General features: G+C 32.2%; 1 protein-coding gene across 1 annotated transcript; it reads left to right on the forward strand.

The window, feature by feature from the left end:
• Positions 1 to 587: 587 nt before the first annotated feature.
• LOC134687427 (uncharacterized) lies at positions 588 to 17,890 on the forward strand. The gene is made up of 5 exons (XM_063547717.1): positions 588 to 936; positions 5,493 to 5,638; positions 9,620 to 9,821; positions 10,248 to 10,355; positions 16,473 to 17,890. The coding sequence occupies exons 1-5, from the start codon at positions 735 to 737 to the stop codon at positions 16,892 to 16,894; spliced, it is 1,080 nt and encodes a 359-aa protein (XP_063403787.1). The 5' UTR covers positions 588 to 734; the 3' UTR covers positions 16,895 to 17,890.
• The last annotated feature ends 6,029 nt before the right edge of the window (positions 17,891 to 23,919 follow it).

A 23,919-nucleotide genomic window follows, 5' to 3' on the forward strand; every position in this document is an offset into this window, starting at 1 on the left:
CTCAGTCTAGAGGGGATCGCAATTAGTGTGAGACTCGCGCATCGTCATACTTATTAGGCGGCATTGTTGAACTTAATAATTTTGGCCATATTTCACGCATTTGCCTCATGAAAACTTTGCAGTATTTCGTAGTTTTTGATAATTTTGCGGGTGTTTTAACCAACACCTAATTTTCTTTCCTTAAGCTAGCTGGTTCTCGGCTGACTACTACACATTGTTCAGAGTGAAGTGAATACAAGCGGATTCCAGTTTACATATACCTCAAATGAAATGCTTGAAAATCGTATAAAATCCTTATTATATTTTCTTATGTGCCTATGAAAAAATCAAGAATTTTAAAAATTCATTTCCCGCTAAATTTTCAAAATATCTCAAAAACAAGTACACAAAGTTCTATTAAGTTTCTTTATTTATATTTAAATTTATAACAGTCTTTTAAAAAAACCTGTTATTAATAAAACAAAGTAGTTAAAATCTTTATTCTTTTTGCGCACAGCTAAAACGGCGGGAAATTACCATTCGGAAGTCATTGGCAAATAAGTTCCAAATGAGCGCACCTGTTCATCATGATCTCGAAGACGTTTACTTTCGTACAATCGCAAGTGAAGCGTAAAATAGATGGTGATGTTCTTGTTTACATGTTGCTAACGTGAGAAGAAAAGAAAGAACGACCAGATTTTGCATTTAAATTTCCATTGATAAGAACCTTGATAGGGTTATAAAAGGTTATCATAATGTATTCTCATACAAACCAGAAAATTGACGAAATAAGGCGGGATATTGATAACATAGCCCAAAGTGGAAATTATTATTGTACGCAAGAAATAGGCAGAGAATTATCAAATATTCGAAATGGACTTGATCATATGAGACTTGACAACAATATATCATCAACCACAAAATTCAAAGGGAGCCCTGGCATAAATACATACACATGTAAGTATACCCAGAAGCAAAATACTAAATAACACATGTTTAACATACAAAATTTAATGTATAAAACCCTGTGTGTCTTAAACTCTCCAATAGACAACTTTCGAGTTCTATGCATTTCCATCAAAAACTATGGTTTTAGTGAACATCATTTGTGCATTTAGGGGCGTCTTCACTTCCATTCAAATGTTGAGCGAGTGGTTGAAAACCTATAATTCTATATTGTACAAATTATTCGGCAAATTGAATTCTCAAAATTGACAATCAGCACTGCTGTCATTAGGGAATTGTCATCAAGTATCACAGAAAAACCATTATTTCTAGTTTATCCTGCACAATGACGATCACTAAGACGCTTGATGAACGTTAATAGTGCAGGGATACAGGCGATCCCCTCTATCTGGTAAATGAATTCATAAAGGCGTGTATAATTGACGAGTTTTTTCCGGTGACAGATGAACTCGAAAGTGGTCTACTAGGGTTTATATTCATTGTGAAGTTTGGTGGTTTAGTGATTAAGACCAATACTACAGTACTGATTGCTGAAGGTCCTGGGTTCAATCCTTGACAAGAGGCACTGGATATTTCAGTACATTATGAGGGTGATTTTTTACCTGCCCACACACATCTCATGCAGGTACCCTTTAATACTAGATTTTAAGAATACTTGCAATTGGTACTCAGGGGCCTTGGTTGGTCGAAGTGGCCCCTGACTTTGACAAGGAGAGCTTCATATATCTCTTTTGGTTCACTTCTAGTACTTCAGCTTCTTCTGCCATAATTAGAGTGCACATGCAGTGTCCTAGAACTCCAGTTGTGTTGGGTTGGGGATTTGTCCTTGGTGGTGGGTTTTCCGTACATGTATGTTAAAAAACAAATCTCAATTAATCCTGTGAGACACTTTGGTGGATACAACTGTACCAGCCCTCACAGATTTCAAGGGGAGTTCTGAATAACAGGGGTACCAAAATAATCCCAATACTAACACCATGAAAGGGGGAGTTGAAAATGCATAGAAAACAATCATGTAAATTCCTATTAATTTGAAACAAATTTCATGACCATGACCAAGGTCCAGTTCATTCACGTGGAGAATTCATTTTCATTGTTTTTTTGAATTAAAACACTTGTCTCTTCAAAGGTTTAACTTGAAATTGTTGGTCAACACTAAGACAGGATATTTTTCCTAAATTCTGATGTTTCTTTACATATTTTACGTCCAACAATGATTAATATTATCCAATAATTCCAATAAGTGGGGTTCGTGTTGTTTATTCTTTAGTTTTCTATGTTTTGTCACGTGTACTATTGTTTTTCTGTTTGTCTTTTTCATTTTTTAGCCATGGCGTTGTCAGTTTGTTTTAGATTTATGAGTTTGACTGTCCCTTTGGTATCTTTCTTCCCTCTTTTACACTTAAACATGTTAAAAGTACATGTACAATGTACATGTACATGCATTGATTCATAAACAATTAAACACATTTACCTTTTCAGGAGTTGAGAAAGATAATAAGCACACATACATGTATTGTAATGTAATCTAGAATATCATTAAAGACAAACTTGTGTGTTATAGTACAAAACCTAATAACCATTTAAGACAGCTAAATACCACAAAACCAACTGTTTTTGGATACAACCGTACATTCATTGACATTGAAACCCTCTATACTGGAAACATGTGTGCATGTCCACTCCCCAGATAACTTTAAGACCACCTGTTGGTATCATTCTTTTCTCTAATTTTGGTGCTATTTTCAGATTATTTTCCTGACTGGTGTGAAAAAATATTTCTCCTCACTAATGAAAAATCTGTACTCGGCAAATGATTGGTTGAAATTGAATTTGCTTGTTTTCTTCTGAATTTTCTTATTGTGAAGTCATGAAAAAAGGCGACCATGCCTGATGACGTCTCATCAAAAGTACACAGCTTTCCTCAAATCTTTGAAAAGGAAGGATAAAAATTGTTAGAGAAGCAGATTCCACCACTGTAACTCGTTTATTATGATATTTCTCCACTCTCAACAGTAAAATTTTAATTATTTAAAAAGCTTGGCAAGCCTCATGCTTTAAATATTTAAGTTTAACTGTCTCGAGTGGAGAAATATCGTAATACAATTGTTGCAGTTGTGGAATCTATATATATCTCTCTAAGCTCTCTTTCATTCTTTTTTTTTATATATAAAAGACAATTTGATTTTTAGAACTAGTCTATAGTACAGGTACAGACTATTTGCTACACAATATCCTCATATGTTCAATTAATACCCACAACATAAATTTACATTTTTTGTAATATAACAAAATAAAATTTCTCTCTAAGAACATGAAGAATGAATTAATAGTCATGATAAACTATCCAATAGGGAAATTAATTACTTTTTGGTTGAGTCATCACAATATCAGTATCATATAATAACAAATTATTCATTTTTATAGCCAAACTTAAAAAGCTGTTCCAGGACCAATTAAGGAAGCACATGAAATTATTTTAAAATGATATAAAAAGAAAATCAGTCCAGCATAACAATAACTATAAGTAATATATACATTGTAGCTTAGGCCACACCAATTTGATTCCTTGTTCGGTGGACCCACCCGCACCTATTTTTTTCAAAACATATTTTTTTTTTTTTTTTTTTATATTCCCGCTTCCCGCATCCGGAAATGTAATCATGTCCATTTCCCGCACCGTTGTTTTTGTAAATATTATAAAAAGATATCAACATTGGTTTTAAAATCACAGTCTGACCTAGGCCTGTATATAACAACTTTAAACATAAAATCACCCCACCACAAGGTGTAAATATCTGTGAGAATATTTGCTTCAGCATGATACCTATTTATCCAAAGAGGGAGTGCTCTGATATAAATTTATAACAGCGCGGAAATACCTGTAAAGAACAAACAATTGGTTTCTTTCCCCCTTACTTATATTCCCTATCAAAACATGTTAGCTGTTAGAATAAAGTACGAAGAACTTCTGAAGGGTTTGCCTTCAACTGCAATTATATTGTATGCTGGCGAAACAAAACTATCTATAGCCACTGCATGTTTATGCACCTGTCCTGATTGATTCAGGGGCCTGTCGTTCAGCAGTTATCGTTTGTTGATGTTGTTCATAATTTGGTATTTTCCTGTTTGGATATACAAATGTATATAAATTAGACCGTTGGTTTTCCTGTTCGAATTGTGTACGCTAATAATTTTGGGGTTCTTTATTGCTTGCTGTTTGGTCTGTATCAAAGCCCTGTGTGAAAGGCCGCACTTCGACCTGTGTTTGTTATTATCAGGTTGAGAACAACTCTCCCTCAGATAAGGGGTCATTTTATTGATGTAGAAAAGAAAACAGAAATACCAAGGATTTGTATAGTTCTTCTATACAAAACCTTTGAAAACTTAGAATTTTGTACTCAAAAAGAGGAGAGTTGCATCATATTTTAAACAACTTTTTCTAAAAGAGGGGTCCACTTATTTTGAATAATATTAAACTGTTAAAGTAAATGTGTTAACATGGTTAAAGTCCAGGAACATTACAAAATTCTTGGACATGTTTTGACCATTTAATACCAGATAGATATATTGTTCTTTGAGAAAATATGAGCTCTTTTATACAAACAAATATATTATCACTTATATTGATCCCTCATAAAACATGTAGAAGGGATATTTAGAACATAAAGGGGTTGCCCCCAAACTGATTATGACTTGAATGTAGAATTGTCTCATTGTCAGTCACACACACATAGACCAGATGTAACTATTTCTTGGTGAACAGGGAAAAACTACATCAGAAATTAAAGAAATGTCAATGTACAAGTGATAAATCAAGTTTTAATATTGTCAAAATCTACTTTTTAATGTTTACAAAAAAAATTATAATCGCTCGCCTTTACTTTTCAAGCTTCGCCTCAAAAATTTGCAAATTAAATATTTTTTTATTAAAATTTTCAAATCGCTCGCTCGCCCCATATTTTGGAGTCCAAAAATCCGTAGAACAAGAAATTAAATTGGTGTGGCCTTAGTTGTGTTATAACTTGTGAAAATTCTGTGAAAGCTATCAATTTTGCATAAATAACTCAGACAAATCGCTTTGTTTTTTTAATGAATATCTGTAAATTTGGGACAACTCCAGCTATCAATGAACTACACCAGTATGAATGATGGTATAATTGCTCTTCAAATGTAATGTTTGCAATAACCTTTTACATTTCAAAGCAGCATAGTAGGTAAGCTTATCTTTATAATAGCACTACACAGTACAGGTACATGTACAGTGTTTTCCCCAGGGCCTTTTAGCATCATGGTAATGTGATGATATAACCTTAAACGTGATGCTATCTGAAGTGGTTTTATTATAGATTATGTTATGGATGTGATGCTATAATTTCTAGAAACAAGATGGTTTCAATTTCACCTGTTTTCCAGGATGCTACATGTATATTAAATATCTGTGGAGGACACTGCGGTATATGTAATTTCAGATATATGCATGTTCATAGTAATGATGAGTATACTTAAGAGTTGAAAACATATTTAATCCTCTTCTTATTTTTTAGCGGGTCCTCCAGATTTAGACAGAGTAAGCAATCACCTATCACATCTCAAACATGTTATGGATATTGAGAACCTGCAGGGTAAACAGGAAAATCAGTTACGTGAAAGACATCATTATGCAGTCCAGAATCTACGTGGAATCCAGCAGGTAACTGAAATAAATCTATTTATAGATACTTTTCTATATATATATATATACATGTATAATCTAGTTCAATAAGTTCTCTGGTAGACTGACTATATCAGATCCAGACTATTTTAATGTGTGTGCATTCCTTAATAATTGTACCTATTTCTAATCCTTTTGTAACAGCTAGATATATTGGCTCTCCATATGTTTCAAGTTTTCAGACAGCTATCTCCCATTCCGTCAGTTATTCTCACACAAACTGTAACAAGCTTATAAAGAAACAGTAGCAATATTCCCTCAGAATGTTTACAGTAATATATCACTGATTGACAAATGTATGTCTTAACATCAAATTATTTTTACAATTACTACATATATAATATACTATTTTACCTATAGAAACTATAGAAACTATACAGAGACAACTACATTGAAAAAAGACTATTTACATACTGAGAATCACACAACTCAAAGAAAATAAACTTTTCTAGATTTAATGAATTGAGACATCAACCTTTTGAATAATGAAGGACATAGATGTATCATATAACTCTGAACTAGATATAAGGGTGTAGCCTACTTTGTTTATTTAATTCTTCTACTTGCAAAAGTGGGTGTAGGTAAAATTGAAAGGGGATATTTCTACTGCAATAAAATATTGTCTCCAACATTTATGCACAGTTTGCTGCAGGAAAGGGGCTTGTTATTTTGACAGAAAGAAAAACATGCTTTGATATTTTTCAAATCTTATAAGTGGCAACTATAGTTCAATATATAATAAGATATCAGCTGTATTGTTCTTGAATATGGAAAAAAATTGAAATTACCTCCCTTTTTTAGCAACTTTGTATTTTCTCATATTTTATTGATCATATTTGTAAGAGTTACTATCACTGACTATAACCCTTGTAAGTATAAGAGCCTGATTTCTATAATTTGAAAGTCTTTCAGGATCAATTTTCAAACGTTAAGAATTTTCTGTATATATCATTTGGGATTTATATTTCATGAAAAGTTTGCATGTGAAAATATTAAATTCGCTTTTGTAACCTATCCTTATGTGCTTGCTGAGCTCTCGTACATATGTCATAAAAGTATTAATTTGATAGAATGTGACAGCATGTATGCTGACTCTTACAGTCTATATTTGCATGTACATAAAGTTTACCAGTTGATTTCAAGAGCCTAGATTATTAAACTTCTTTTTCAGCACCTATCTGTCTTTGGATTGTGATGGTAATTTATTGCAATGCTTGTAACACAATGATTTTGTAACACACACTAATAAGTGATGTTGTAAGAGAGTGCTGTACATTAAAACATTTCATGATGCAAGACAAAAGCACACATACAAGTTTTTACATTGGCATAGTTATTTTTTTCATTTCACATGTTGCAGTTAGAGTTTATGAATTTTACTGTTTGGAAGCAACCTTTTAAAATTTAAAGGAATAAAGTCAAACTTTATGAATATGATTTTCTTAAGGTGGTACCTTACACTTTCACTAAAATCAATTTGGCTCGTTTAATTTTCATATAATTTTGACACAATATTTACTTTGACCTTTTGACAAAAATATTAAAATTTAAAAAAAAATGAACCAACTATTTTATCAGAAAAATTACACTGGTTATATATAGCAGTTTGACAAGCACTAATCTTAATCATTGAAAAGCTAAATATTCTCTTAACAACGCAACATAATTAAAACGTTCAGCTGATTTTACAGAGTTATCTCCCTGTAGTGTTATAAGGTACCACATTAAAAGATTGACTAACAGATTATATTAATTGTTGCTGGATAAGACCAAAATGTTTGGCCTGGAAATAATTTTGTAGTGCTCTCCTACTAAATGTTACCTGTAACTGGTTGCTTCTTAAGTTACTGTGACATGACTGGATTTAGTCTAGCTCTCCACCTATTTCAGATCATTCAAAATTCTGAACCAATTGCAATTTGTTTTATCAAACCAAACAGTTCAACTGGTCAGAAATCTTAACCAACTGCTGTTTAAAAAACAACCATTACTATTTAAATTTTTTTGAGTTATCTCCCATTATCAAAAAAATAATCTAATCTTGCATTCTAATTATCTTCATTGAGATTTTATATCAAAATTCTTTAAACAATTAGTTACATATTGTCCTACTTTGAAATCTAAACCTGTAACTGATCTATGTCTTCAGAGATTGAAATGTTGATAACGTTAAGTTCATTGATTTGTATAGGACAAAACAAAAGACAACTAATTGACCTTTTGTTGTCAATCACAAAACCAGATTTTTTTTACATTTTTAAAACTGAAAAAAAAAATATGCTTGACAGTAGCATTATAGATATTTTAAAAGGATTTAAGTTTTAGAGAAGAATTAAACAGAAAAGTTTCATTTTAAGCTTCTGTTAATTTTTTGACTTCTACTGTAACTTTACAAATTAAAGTAAAGACAGAAAAATACGGACCCACAAACATGAATAGATATATCTAAAAAAGTGTATCAGAGCATCAAGAACTAAGGACTGGTGTAACTCAAATTTCATTCAAAGGGAAATAATAAACCAAAGACATTGTTTTAGGATTACAAAATAAGTCATGTTATTCAAAAGAAAGGTTTGTATTTGTAATGTTTTTTCTTCTTGTGGTGTTATATTTTAATTTGTGTTTTACAGAACATTTTATTTTTTCACACATTTTTTGGCTAAATAGGATGGTTTTTGAGTGTTTGTTGTTTTTTGAAACTAAGATGCAGAATGGTTTTTATTGTCTTTGCTAACCAACTGTTTTTCCAAAATGTTTACAGCACTTATTTTTTTTTTAAGATTGAGATTGATATATGTTTTAATATATTATATTCATTAGTATGAAAAAAATTGAATGAAGTGACAACATTGTATATGCAGAGGGTTACATGCATTAATTTATCTATTGGTCCAATGACAAAGGTTCAGATTCAGGCTGAAGTTTTGTAGCCTATCTTCTCTGGAAGAAGCCTTTGAGATATCACAAAAGTCTAGATCTAATACTTTATACAGGATCTAGGACTTTTCATTCAACAATTCAAATCTTCTTTAAAGCAAATTTGAACTCCTGCAGGTATGAAGTATTAGATTGTGATTTACTGAAAATTATATGAGTTATCCCCCTTTTGTAAAAGTTTTTTTTGCACATTTGTTTCATCACTGCAAATGTTCTTTCAATGTTTAAAGAAATACAAATTATCTTTTTATTTGTATGTTGTATATGTATGCATGCTGTTTAAACAAGCAATTATTTAAATCTGGAATACTTTTGAATTCTGCAAAATTGATAAGAAATGTATGATGAAAACTTAGCCAATTATATACTGAAATATCAGTGAAAGTAACGTGAACATATTCCATGCTTGCATATTCAGCCCTCGAAAGTTGGGTTGAAGTTTTCATCATCCATTTCTTATCAAATTTCAAGAACTCAATACTATTCGAAATTCAAATAGTTCCTTGTTTTAAGATGGTTGAATTACTGCAGTACATTGCTATGGTACATTGTAGCCATTTATTTGAACGCCAAATGTTTAAAAATGTTTTAAAACTATACAGTGTACAAATATGCATGAGATGATCTACAAAATATTCCTCATGCAAACAAAGTATTTTCTAAAAACTTAAGTGGAAACATTTATAAATTTCAAATTAAATTATTTTTGAAAACTGAATTTGTACAGTAAAATTGGTAAAACTGTTAAGATTCATAAATTACTAGTAGTTAATTATATTCCTAATTTGTCATTCACAACAGGAAAAGAATGATGCAGAAATTTATAAAACTCAACCATAAAAACTGCATACTTTTTCATAAATAAATCAGTCAGGATAATTAGCTGGTTTAAACACTTTGAAAAAAAAGTCCCTTTTAATATCTGAAATAAAGCAATTGCATAGTTATCATTGATAATTATGAAATTGAAAAAATATGATATTGTTCCACTTGTCCCTCATCTTCTCGCTTTTCATTTTTTAGGATCTGGATCCCCACACCTACCAGGCTGCAGATAGAATACGTCAGTTTGGAGATCACATAGGTGTCACTGACAGCTACACTGGCTACCGTAATAATCTCTCCCGAGGATCACGGGAACCATTCCAAATGAGAACAGCATGGGCAGATAAGAATTGCAATACTGGATACATGGGTGCTCTAAATGCTGCCAGGAAATTTCATGGTAATTACATGTTCTTTCTTTTATAGATGTAAAATTTGTTTTAAGATAAGTATTTCTAAATGTATTTCTTTACCATGCCTCGAAATTTAAAAAAAAATCATATGAATAAAGTTTGTACTGGAAAAGATACTCAGTACTTTTTGTAAGGGTGAATTTTCACTCCCTGTCTTTTTTTTTTTTACTAATGTAGATGTCTCTAGGCAAAACTATCATATCAAAATGACAATTACTTGATATCCTTGTAAAAGTTCTTGGAAAAATTATATTCCGTTATCCCCAAACAATGTTTTTAGATATGAATAAATCTATTTACTGATCAACAACATTATACACTTCATGATTTCTGATTAAGGACCATTTATTATAAAAAAACAAATAATTACAGCATCAATGCCATGACTAACTTATTGAATTTTGACATTACAGAAGATAGAGAAAGACAGTCAGCAATGATGAGACCAAAGACAGCGCCATCACTACTAGGAAGTAAAATACAGTATGGATTTAATGCACAACCAAAGTTTGATTACAGAGGTATTAATTTACACTATGTCTACCATTATTCATAGTCATAGGCACTCCAGTTTTAAATGCTTGATTCAAGTGCTTAGCTGGGGCCTTTGATCTCACAATATGGTAAGATTTTTCTCCAGGCCAAACTCATGCTTTGGTATCTGATGAATAGTTGTCTTATTGGCAATCATACATTTCCCTATTTTTATTTTGATATATTTCTGCAAGTATATATAAGTGGATGCAATCTCTTCAGATTACTAGAGTGAGACTCAAAAGTATATTACCAGAATATTTCTTATTGTCATACAGGGCCAAATGAAGGAATGAAGCTGTGCTGACAGGGTACTACCACGAAAACCTTATGGGTTCTGGGCAGATGAACAAAAGCAGATGGGCATTCACCTTTCTTTTTTCATGCCCTGATGTAGCAGAGCGGGCATTAAGTTTAACCCTTGTCCGTTTGTACGTACAAATGTATGTACCCACATCTCAAAGTTGGTCTCTGTTCTCTAACTTTAGTTTGCATGAACCAAATGCTATGAAACTAATACACAATGCTTGTTACCACATTATACAGATCAAGTTTATCATCACTTTTACTGTTCATGGGTTATGCTCCTTTATAGACCTAAAACTTGCTGAATTTTTTGTTTCCATTCTCTAACTTTAGTTTGCCTCAACCAAATGTTATGAAACATATAAACAATGCTATCATAATACAGATCAAATTTGAAATGGGTGTGCATCACTATTACTGTTCTTGAGTTATGCACCTTTATAAGCACAACAATGGGTGATGTTTCTATTCTGTAGCATCAACCCAGTGTTATTGAACTTATACACAATGCTTCTATTCTTTAATTTTATTTTGCATCAATTTTATGGAACTGATACACAATGGTTATTTCAACATAATACAGATCCAGTTTAAATTTTGGTGGTCTCACTAAAACTGTTCTTGAGTTATGCCCCGTAATGAAAATTAAAACTGCTGAAATTTTCATTTCCGTTCTCTTACTTAAGTTAGCCTGAAGCAAATGTTATATGACTTATACAATATACACAATACTTAAATACCACAAAACTCACATCAAGTACAAATTTGGTTAGCATCACTTCTACTGTCTTTAGAAATGATCATATATAACATTATATGATAAGCAAGCAGGAGCATCATCCATATCCCATGGACACACTCCCCCCATTTTTAGCTCACCTGGCATAGCCATGTGAGCTTATGACATCACTTGGCGTCTGTCGTCTGTCATCGTTGTCTGTCATCGTTGTCTGTCGTCGTAAACTATTTCAAGAATCTTCTCCTCTGAAACTACTAGGCCAAATACTTCCAAACTTTAACTAAATGTTCCTTAGGGTATCTAGTTTATAAATTGTATCCGAAGTTTTGATCTATCAACAAACATGGCCGCCGTTACTTAAAATAGAACATAGGGGTCAAATGCAGTTTTTGGCTTATATCTCAAAAACGAAAGCATTTAGAGCAAATCTGACATAACTTTTTTAAACTATCCTAGGTTTGTACCAAACTTGGACAGAAGCTTATTTATGATCATAAGATAGTATCCAGAAGTAAATTTTGTAAAAAGATAACTCCATTTTTTCGATATTTTACTTTTAAATGGACTTAGATTTTCTTCCAGTTAACATTACATACAGTCTGCAGTTAAAGTTTTCAAAACATTTATTAGATTCAATAACTATCCTAGATTTTAACCAAACATGGACAGAAGCTTCTTACAATCAAAAGATGGTATCAAGAGGAATATTTTTATAGATTTTTTTCCTCATTTTTGAGACAGGCGAGACACTGGGTTCCGCGGAACCCTTACAAATTTTTTGTGAATACAGAATGGATTGAGTATTGGTTAGAATTGACAGTTAAGTGTATGATGAAGATTTAGATGTTGGAGTGATTGGCCTCTTATATATTGCCATTTTTAGCTTATACCCTAAAAAATATTTGAGAAGTGTATTATAGCAGTTGCATTGTCCATTCTTTCTTCTATCTGCCTATCTATTTGTCAAAAATGAAAATGTCTCCAGATGGTTACTTGATGTTCCCACTTTATAAGAATGAAACTTGGAATACAACAGGTAGTGGAAGAAGCCTATTAATTTTTGGGTCTGAATTCAAAGACACTGTCACTTAAAGTTGCAACTTGGTAATTTAAATGTTGCTAGCCTAATAAGAATAAAAAGTAAGGTATGAAGCATATAAATTTTAAGGTTAGATTATAAGTCAATGATTAAGTAGCTTAAAATAGCAGGTGCGGATCCAGAGGGGGGGGGTCCGGGGGTTGGAACCCCCCCTTTTTTTGGACGATCAATGCATTTGAATGGGGACATGTAATTGGAACCCCCCCTTTTAAAATGGCTGGATCCGCCCCTTAATAGCTGTTCATTTTATGAACTTTTTCAAAATTTTGGTTTTTGTTGAAATCTCTTATAGATTCCATTTGTAATAAAGAGTAAATGTGCCATACAATCTTCAGAATTCACCATAGCAAACATCTTGCACCCAGTAAACCTTTATTCCCTTCTCCAAGAATGTAGGCAATTTAGAAGTTAATATATTGATCAGACACTGGTCTACTGTCTTTTGTTGACCTTACAATATCTTTTGAATTTTTTAGTTGTTGGGTTGCTGTCTAGTTGGTGTATGCAACACATGTCTTTGTATTTTTATTTAGTTACAAAAGTTGAGTTAGAGTTATAGCCTTTGATTAGTATGGACCTTATTCTAAGAGAGTGATTAAGGCTTTTCTAAATTTGATAAACAGTCTTTTAGATTTGTTCTTTCAGGCTCACTAATCTTTAAAGTTTAAAGTTTACACACAATGTGGTAAACAAAAAAGTTAACATATGGATGTAACCATTAAAGTACAAAAAACTATATAAATCATGTATTGATTTTTATTTATCTTTAGTCAATAGTTACAAATAGTTACTTGTCTTTCATTTTGAACTCAAAGGCGTTAAACTTTACTTTATATCCCTGTTATTAGTCTGTACATCGATGTGTCAAATTGTATTTTAATTGCTTGATAACTTATTTGAACGACATACTTAGTGAGTTTTTGTAGTTTCTAGAATTTGCTATAAAAAGTATGTATCTATATAATATAGTAGTAATTATTTTAGAAAAGTTATGTTACCATGTCATTTAGTTATAAACCCAGATAGACAATTTCTGGTGGTTCAAGGAAATAGTAGGGCTCTGGCTGATTTTTTAAATAAGTTTGTTAGAAAATTGTTAGCATTTCCCTTACTTGTTGAATTGAATATTTTGTTGTACCTTTAAGCATAATATCCTATTCTATATTCTTTTTCTCCACAAAGCTTAAATAATCAACAGAGCTCATATTTTCTCTGTTATTATGTATATATATATATATGCCGACTCTAAATAAAATTTACTTACTTACTTACTTACTTAATGTCAGCAGTTTTAAATTTCCTATGTTGGTTGGCCTTTTTTAATTTATTGATGAAAGGTATTATAACAAAAACTTAATAAAATTAATGCTGTAATTGTCCTCACTAAGGTGAAAATGCAGCATAGCATAATTTGATATTTAATATTCGAACATTTAAATGTACAATTGTTCAAATTGAACAGGTTCAATACAACTAAAAATAGATTAAATAAGAGAACAAAAGAGTTGTAATGATATAGATTTTTATACCCTGATTATTAATCTTTAATGTGGTAGCTAGGTAGGAGACCGACAACAACGATCGACCATATCTACAAGGTACAGTGTAATGTTTCTTCATGAGTTTAAACTTCTTTATAAATTACATAAATCATCAGAAATTGTTAACAGCTAGCATTTAAAAGAAACAATTTTAACAAAAGGTAACTAAGTTTTTCAGGTAAATGAAAGTTTTTCAGGTAAATGAAGTTTTGATAATTTTGTATGTGTGGTCTCAAATTGTCATTTGCTATTTATTAACATGATGATTTTTACCTTGAGAGTTATTCAGGATACACATTCCGTGTTCATGGTTACAATTTTATCAGTGGTTAAATGGATATAATCAATGCTTTATAAAATACTATATTACATTTGAAAATGAAATTCTTCTGTGCCATTTTGAAAACTTAAGATTTTGACAAATACCACAGAATTGTGTTTTTCAAAAATCTTTATAACAGTCTTGTATTCTGTTCAAATGATGATTTAAGGATTTACAATTTTGAACAGTGACTCATGATACAATAAAACCAGTGGATTTTTTTTCATTTTGGACCAAGGACATTGAGGTTACATCAAAGGAGTACACAGTAGGTTCACATACCCGTAGCCAAGGGGTTCGGACGAACCCCTCCTTGAAAACAAATAAGCACTGTTAAAGTTAATGTTCTGTTCAAAATTGTGACTGTTAAAGTCGAGTTTTTGAGTCCAACGAACCCCCCCCCCCCCCCTGGAAATTCCTGGCTAAGGGCCTGGTTCATTAGAGACTAAGATTGTCTCGAAGATTTAAATGTCCTGTAAATGACCAAAATACTACTCATTTCACATAAAAAAAAATTGTGATATTTAAAATATTCATACAAAATAACTTCTTTTAAGAATCTCACATTATAAATAAGTAAGTTAAGACCCCTTAATCATGCACTATTGGATTTGTATCGTCTCTTTTAGATTATATTATGCCCCACCTAGGATAGTAGAGGGGCATTATGATTTCTGGTCTGTTCGTTCGTTCATTTGTCCGTCAGTCCCGCTTCAGGTTAAAGCTTTTAATCAAGGTATTTTTTGATGAAGCTAAAGTCCAATCAATTTGAAACTTAGTACACTTGTTACTTATGATATGATCTTTCTAATTTTCAGACCAAATTAGACTTTTGACCCCAATTTCAAGGTCCACTGAACATAGAAAATGAAAGTGGGAGTTTCAGGTTAAAGTTTTTGGTCAAGGTAGTTTTTGATGAAGTTGAAGTCCAATCAACTTGAACTTATTACACGTGTTCCCTTTGGTATGATCTTTCTAATTTTAATGCCAAATAAGATTATTTACCCAATTTCACTGTCCATTGAACATGGAAAAGGATAGTACGAGTGGTGCTTCCGTGTACTTCGTACATAATCTTGTTTTTTTGTGATTCATTTTTAAACCTTGGCACCATTTGGTTACAAAAAATGTTATATCATAGGTAGAGTCTAAGGTTAACTTAAAGCTTTTAGGTCTGAAAAATGCGCAAATCAAAATTTCAGTGCTCTTCTTTGGGGCATTATCTTTTTCGGTCTGTGTGTCTGTTTGTTTGTCTGTCCCGCTTCAGGTCATCTGTGTACTATGGACACATTCGTTTCAATCTGACTTTATAGTCTTTAATGTACTATTATGAAGAAATTTGTTTTACCTAACATTAAGGCTTTTGAAATAGACCCATTTAATAGCCAGATTGTAACATTACCTAGCATTGACCTCCAGACCCCCAATAGTGGCTTAAACTTTCACTTAATTTTATACCAATAAAAAACAACTTATATACAAACAAATGCATAGCATTCTGTCAACACTGATATTTTAACCTTGTATGTTGCAGGTGCTTTTGAATTCAATCTAAATTGACTAAGAATGCCATTTTTCTACTGAAAGTTCATGGTTCTAACATGCACCCTAGTTTTTGGGGTCAAGCAGAAAGGAAAAACATTTAAAATCTTTATAGGGTCAAGTGTGGACATTGTCCTTATGTGGTTTTTTTTACATATTTGTTTGTTTTTATATTGATAAAGTTTATAACATAATGTTGACTGTTTTCCCTCTATTTCGACATTTTTACCTATTACATGTATATCAGTTTATTTTATTCACACAGTGTTATCAAATTGATGGAATTTGAAGTGACTGTCATATTAGTGATGTCATATTAGTGAGAGATGTAGCTAGTTATAAAACCAGGTTTAATGCACCATATTTTGCATAAGAAAATGCCTGTACCATGTTAGGTATATAACAGAAGTTGTCAAATCATTTGATGTGTTTGAGCATTTGATTTTGCAATTTCATTAGGGACTTTCATTTTTTAATTTTCCTTGGTGGGTATTTTTTTTTTTTTTACTTTCTTCTTCATCTGATAGGTAAACTATTTGTATTTTTGTGTTATAGGTTACCAGACGATTGACAGTATATACCCACGCAGCAATACCTTTCATCAGTCCAGTGGTCCAGCGGTTAGTTGGAAATTGAACGAGACCAAAGCAGAAAACAGTTTAAATAAATTTCCCCGGGAAAGTCCATACCAGACCATGACTACCACAGATCCAAGAGGTATGCAGTGCATGTCTGTTCAGGAACAGGCAGGAATCAATACAAGATTCCCAGGACCAACAGAATATTCCACCAAGTTTGAGCGACCCCCGATGGACATTCCAACAAGTGCATTTAACATTAATCCAACACCAAACTTCCACCTCCACCAACGCCCTCTAGGAACAGAAACATATGATGCTGTTAATACAGAGTATCAAGTTAGATATGAATGGCCAGATAGCAATAAAATTGTCAGAATGCCATGGTTACGAAAATAGACATAATATAAACAAATTTAAATTTGCAAATTCATCAATCTAAACTAAATTATATTATTGTTACTTTGTTGTTATTGCGAGGGTTTTACATGGAAGATGGTGCCTATGATTTTTGGCGGAAAAGAATTATGTAATGCGAAAAAAACTGTTACTCGGAAAGAAAAATCTGATGTAAATAAGCTTTTATACAAATCAGCATTAGTTTCTATTTAGTAAATTCTATTAACTCTTCACTAATATATTGTATTCAGGAAAGATGCAAACACTAAAAACTTAATGTAGAAAAGCTTCATAGATAGAAAAAAACCACAAACAATGTATAACTCTGCAGGGCTTCTTTTCTAAAGATGACTAACTACATATCTGACCATAAGAAGGAAACCAATCAGTGTAGTTATTAAGATGTCTTATCAAAGGTAGCATATTGTTTTTTTAATGTGGCTGATATATTAGTATATATATATATTTATTTTGATAACAATATTTCATTTTTTTTTTTAAATAGTTTTATATTTACACTTAATTTTTGAAATATTAATGAAATTTGAATTACTTATACATTTTTAGATGTGGTTGTAATATAATCTCTTTAAGTTTTTTTTAACTGTTTTTATCGCTTCCTCTTTCTTTTTCTTTAATTTTAAAGCAAAAATTAAAAGGTTATTAAATTTACCAAAGAATTTTTAGCTAGGATATATATTATCTATTAACTGTTATTGTTTTAATTATTAATGGATTGTTGTTCCTGAATTTTGTTACAAAAGTTATAATTCCTGCACAGTATTTGTTAAAAAATGTGATGAAAATATGATATTCAACTGTGTTTAAAGGAATGATGCAATTTAAAAGGAGCTTGCTCTGACTTACTCTAAATCAAATAGCATAGTATAGGGGAGATAACTCTATTTTCTATGTCCTTTGTTATGTATTGTATCTGTGATCATTATAGTAATATTGCCTTATTCTGTCATATTGGCAATAAAAATTATCATAATATTTGTTTTTATACAATTATTTAGTTACAGTGCAACCTGTGTGATCTGACACACTGGGGATGGGGGAGGGCAGAAAAAGTCCAATTAAACAGGTCAGAATACTCAGTTTTTTTTTTGCAGGGATATATTTTGAAACCAGAAAAATATATTGGTGAAAGCAGGATGTTAGAATACTCAGGTGTTGGATTAGGCAGGTTACACTGTATATTATTTTCCAATCACATAATCATATTAATGATAACACACAAACGGTACCATTTTTGCTACACCTGATGTGTATTATAACAGTTAATGTGTTTAGTGAGGTTCAAAGTTGAAATAAATGAAAAGGCAAAACCTAATTAAAATGTTGAGGTGATCAATTTAAAAAGGACTTAAATATATGATAGCCTATTCAACATGAGACATTATTTTTTATAACATCAAATTTTAATTTAATAATCTACATATTTTCATGCCAGTACCAAAGTTTTGTTATTGGGGTGGTGATACCAATGAAGACTATCTAAAAGAGGTATAAATCCAGTGGTAAGCACAACATTAAAGGTACCTTTTATCCTAAAATAGATGTTCATTTCAACAATCAATGTATTTTCAGTGATGCTAGAAACTGAAATATTTGAAAAGTCAAAAACTAATGAAAATATTGAAGAGCTGACCAAATAAAAAAAGGTCGAAAAGAAAAGCCAACCCAAGCATGAAATTAAGTGTTTTGAATAAGAAGGAAGTATTCCATATTAAAAAATGATTTTCAAAATGTTATAACATCAAATTTCAATTTAGCAATTTACATATTTTCATGTGAGTGCCATTTAAAGTACTGTTTATTAGGATGGTGATATCGTTGTTGACTTACAATCCAACAGCAGAGGTATTACGTCACTGGTAGTACTTAGAGACCATATTACTACAACAGATGGTCCTTTCAACACTGAATGTCTCTTCAGTGATATTGGAGGCAGACATATTTGAAAATTGAAACATAATCCTTCAAAGTTGAGAACTGATCAAATCAAAAGGGATCTAAAGTATAGCCACCTTCTGACAAGGAATCAACAAGCTTTTAATTCAAGCAATTTGAAATTAAGTTGTACTAATGTCCATTGCTTTTTGTCTTGCATTGCCAGAGTCAAAAAGCGAGTCTTAGGTCTGCTGCTTTCATCATCAGTGGTGGAGTCAACAATGCATTTGTTTACTTAATGGTGAACAACTAGTATAAGGTTTGCACTTGTATTAGCATTAATCATTATCATGGAGAATATTTTGCTCCGACCTCTCAGGTATGGTCTATTTAATTTTAATCTTTTGATTTTAGTTAACTTGTATTTTTTGTGATAAGGTCACTTTTTAGCTCACCTGGCCCGAAGGGCCAAGTGAGCTTTTCTCATCACTTGGCGTCCGGCGTCAGGCATCCGTCGTCCGTCGTCGTTAACTTTTACAAAAATCTTCTCCTCTGAAACTGCTGGGCCAAATTAAGCCAAACTTGGCCATAATCATCATTGGGGGACCTAGTTTAAAAATTGTGTGGCGTGACTCCACCAACCAACTAAGATGGCCGCCACGGCTAAAAATAGAACATAGGGGTAAAATGTAGTTTTTGGCTTATAACTCAAAAACCAAAGCATTTAGAGCAATCTGACATGAGTTTACATTGTTCATTAGGTCAAGATCTATCTGCCCTGCAATTTTCAGATGAATCAGACAACCTGTTGTTGGGTTGCTGCCCCTAAATCGGTAATTTTAAGGAAATTTTGCTGTTTTTGGTTATTATCTTGAATATTATTATAGATAGAGATAAACTGTAAACAGCAATAATGTTCAGCAAAGTAAGATTTACAAATAAGTCAACATGACCGAAATGGTCAAATGACCCCTTTAGGAGTTATTGCCCTTTATAGTAAATTTTTAACCATTTTTTCGTAAATCTTAGTAATCTTTTTCAAAAATCTTCTCCTCTGAAACAACTGTGCCAAATTAAACGAAACTTGGCCACAACTATCATTGGGGTATCTAGTTTAAAAAATGTGTGGCTTGACCAGGCCAACCAACCAAGATGGCTGCCACTGCTAAAAATAGAACATAGGGGTAAAATGCAGTTTTTGGCTTATAACTCAAAACCCAAAGCATTTAGAGCAAATCTGACAGGAATAGAATCATTGATCAGGTCAAGATCTATCTGCCCTGAATATTTCAGATGAATCGGACAACCCGTTGTTGGGTTGCTGCCCCTGAATTGGCAATTTCAAGGAAATTTTGCTGTTTTTGGTTATTATCTTGAATATTATTATAGATAGAGATAAACTGTAAACAGCAATAATGTTCAACAAAGTAAGATCTACAAATAAGTTAACATGACCGAAATGGCCAGTTGACCCCTTTAGGAGTTATTGCCCTTTATAGTAAATTTTTAACATTTTTTTGTAAATCTTAGTTATCTTTTACAAAAATCTTCTCCTCTGATACTACGTGGCCAAATTAAACCAAACTTGGCCACAATCATCTTTGGGTATCTAGTTTTAAAAATGTGTGGCGTGACCCGGTCAACTAACCAAGATAGCCGCAACAGTTAAAAATAGAACATAGGGGTAGAATTCAGTTTTTGGCTTATAACTCAAAAACCAAAGCATTTAAAGCAAATCTGACATGAAAGTAAAATTGTTTATCAAGTAAAAATATATCTGCCCTGAAATTTTCAGATGAATCGGACAACCTGTTGTTGGGTTGCTGCCCCTGAACTGGTAATTTTAAGGAAATTTTGCCGTTTTCAGTTATTATCTTGAATATTATTATAGATAGAGATAAACTTTAAAATACAATAAATGTTGGCACAGTAAGATCTATCAATAAGTCAACATGACCGAAATTGTCAGTTGACCCCTTTAAGAGTTATTGCCCTTTATAGCCAAGTTTTAACCATTTTTTTCGTAAATCTTAGTAATCTTTTACAAAAATCTTCTCTGAAACTACTGGGCCAAGTTAATTATAGATAGAGATAATTGTAAGCAGCTAGAATGTTCAGTAAAGTAAGATGAAAAAACACATCACCATCACCAAACACAATTTTTATCATGAATCCATCTGCGTCCTTTGTTTAATATTCACAAAAACCAAGGTGAGCGACACAGGCTCTTTAGAGCCTCTAGCCTCTAGTTGGGAACTACTATTCATATGTCATTGAAACTGTTACATAGTTTAATGTTTGTGTTAATGTTTGTTTAAAGGGAACAACTTTTAAGATTTTAGTGGTATTTGGAATGCAGTAGTATTGGCATTCAATTTGGTACATTACATCTCCATGAAGATTGTTTAGCCGTGTACCTTTTAAAGTACCTTTGATAACTATTTAGTACCTTCCTTGTTAGTGGAATAGCATTGTTAAATTTTACAACTTGTTATATTTAAACATTTTTTGTTTAAAATTGTCAAAATTATATGTTATAAAATTAAGAAATAATTCATGGAAGCCATAGATTGTTGGAAAGTTCCACATGGCCTGGGCCGTGATATTCGAATTTTATCCTGAGCGTTAGCGAAAATCGGCAAAGGGTCCGCAAATAGGTTCCAATACATGTAGATTTACGTGGGAAGAACATTGTAACAGCCATTATTATGTATATCTCTGAGTCTGCGCTAAGTATATTTTATCGAGAATTTTATCACAGTGTTGTTTACAAAGATAAAGGAGCACGTCATATTAGAATTGGTTTTAACCGTATTTTTCATTACTACTTTTCTAAAGTTCTGACTAATCCAAGAGAGGCAAAATATAACAAAGGGATAATCAGGCTCATCATTCGAAAAGGAAAAAGTAAAAACACAAAAATACTGAATTCCGAGGAAAATTCAAAAAGGTAAGTCCAAAATCAAAAAGCACAAATCAAAAGTCCAAAACATCAAACGAATGGATTACAACTGTCATATTCCTGACTTGGTACAGGCATTTTCTAATGTAGAACTGACTATACCATGGAAATAAAAACGACCAAAAGTCAAACAACAGTTTACAAAACATAACATAGAAACCTGAAGACTGGACAAAAATAACATCACAAAAAACAGTTGTTGATCTCTGGTGCTGCGGAAGTGCTCAACAAATCCTGCTCACATGTTGCTAATGTAAGTATGAAACCGATCAAGTGTCATATTCAACAAAAGGAGGACGTAATGTGTTCACAACAATTGAAACATATCGTTCGTCATCTCTGAAACAGTTTTTCCAAAACGGAAACAAACTTCTGATGGCATCCTAATAAAATAGAGAAGAAAAATACCAAAGGGACAATCAAACTCATAAATCTGAAATAAACTGACAACGCCATGGCTAAAAATAAAAAAAGACAAACAGACAAACAATAGTGCACATGACACAACATAGAAAACTAAAGAATAAACAACACGAACCCCACCAAAAACTAGGGATGATCTCAGGTGCTCCGGAAGGGTAAGCAGATCCTGCTCCACATGTGGCACCCTTCGTGTTGCTTATGTGATTACAAATCCGGTAAATAGTTTAATTCGGTAGGTCACATTCATGAAAGGGAAGGGGATTGTAGTTACGACGTAAGGAACATATCCGATATCATTTGTGAAACGGTTATCCCCTAACGGTCAACCAACTCGTGATGGCATCCATAAAAATTTACGAAGGGATGATTTCAACTTCACCATTTGGAACTTTTGGTTTAATAGCTTCCTTGTGAGCAGCAACTCCCTATCAAGAAAATCATGATAGGAAACACAAGCAAGGAAATATCGTATCAATAGGGAGAAATATACACCGTATTCAGGTGCTGCTGGAATGTTGCTACTTAGAAATGGAAAGTTCACAATTGGAAAGCTGAAATCATCTCTTTTGTCGTAAAGTTTTGTTTTCAACCGACCCTTATTGTCAATTTCTAGATGTAAGTCAAGATATGAGGCCTACTTAACTGTATAAATGTCCAATAGATGATTTCAACTTCAGCATTTGAATTTTAGATGATCCAAAAGTTGGTAAGTAGGTTGATAGCATCTGTATCATTGACGTTCAGATGTAATCAAAAGAAATGATGTTCACGCCAAAATGTAATGGTAATGCGCGCAAATGGAATGCACCGTTCAGATCAAGATTAAACTTTACTTCAAAAGAGATGGACTTGCATGTGGAGAACATATATTTCAGTTTTTACAAAATTCAAAGACATGGTCTTCTTGATAAATGATTTCTTCTTACAATGAACTTAATAAAGCTTGCCTGTTTGCCTTGCAAATGGGTACTTACAGGAAGTTTAATTGACATCACCGTTCTAGAATTGATTCCTGTAGTGTTAGCATTGAATATTTGGGAATGCTATCTTAAAAAATACAAGATTTTATTTCTCAGAGATAATCAAGGCATGGTTTCTATTTTAATATTTAAAAAATCACCAAAGTCTCTTAGATGATGCTCCCATCTCAATATCATACAAGAGATAAAAGGCAGAAGAAAACATGGATAGAAAAAATATAATATATATGAGAAATAATAGGACGTCAGAAAATATTAACAAAGTTCTTTTTTAAAACTCAATAAAATTTAATCAGAAATTGCATTTGTCTCGAATCTTAAAATTATCTTGAAAGTTTGCATCAATTCATTCAAATATTAAAATAAAATTATCTCTAACAGATTCAAACAGCTCACCCGGGTTGTAAAAAATTGTCCTATTGTGTATGGTTTATGCATGGAAAACCCTATTTTGTGTGATAACACGATTTATCGCTATTTTGTGCATTTTTCGTTTGATCTTTTTTTGTGATAATTTTCATATCATGCTACTCGCTTGAGATGGAATAATTATCACTAGAAACTAAGGAGGCCACGTGGCGTTGCTAACGAAATTGACATGAACATGATGAAATTGACAACGTCGTCATAGGTAAAATAGCGATAAATAGATTATCATTGGTCATCTCAACTCGCTTGCTTTTCTCACTTTCGCTGTACCAGCTCAAGCGAGAAAAATCAATCTCGTTGAGATGATCCACGATAATCTATAAATACACATAATT

Source organism: Mytilus trossulus, chromosome 10 (genome assembly GCF_036588685.1).
Source record: "Mytilus trossulus isolate FHL-02 chromosome 10, PNRI_Mtr1.1.1.hap1, whole genome shotgun sequence".
Taxonomy (NCBI): domain Eukaryota; kingdom Metazoa; phylum Mollusca; class Bivalvia; order Mytilida; family Mytilidae; genus Mytilus; species Mytilus trossulus.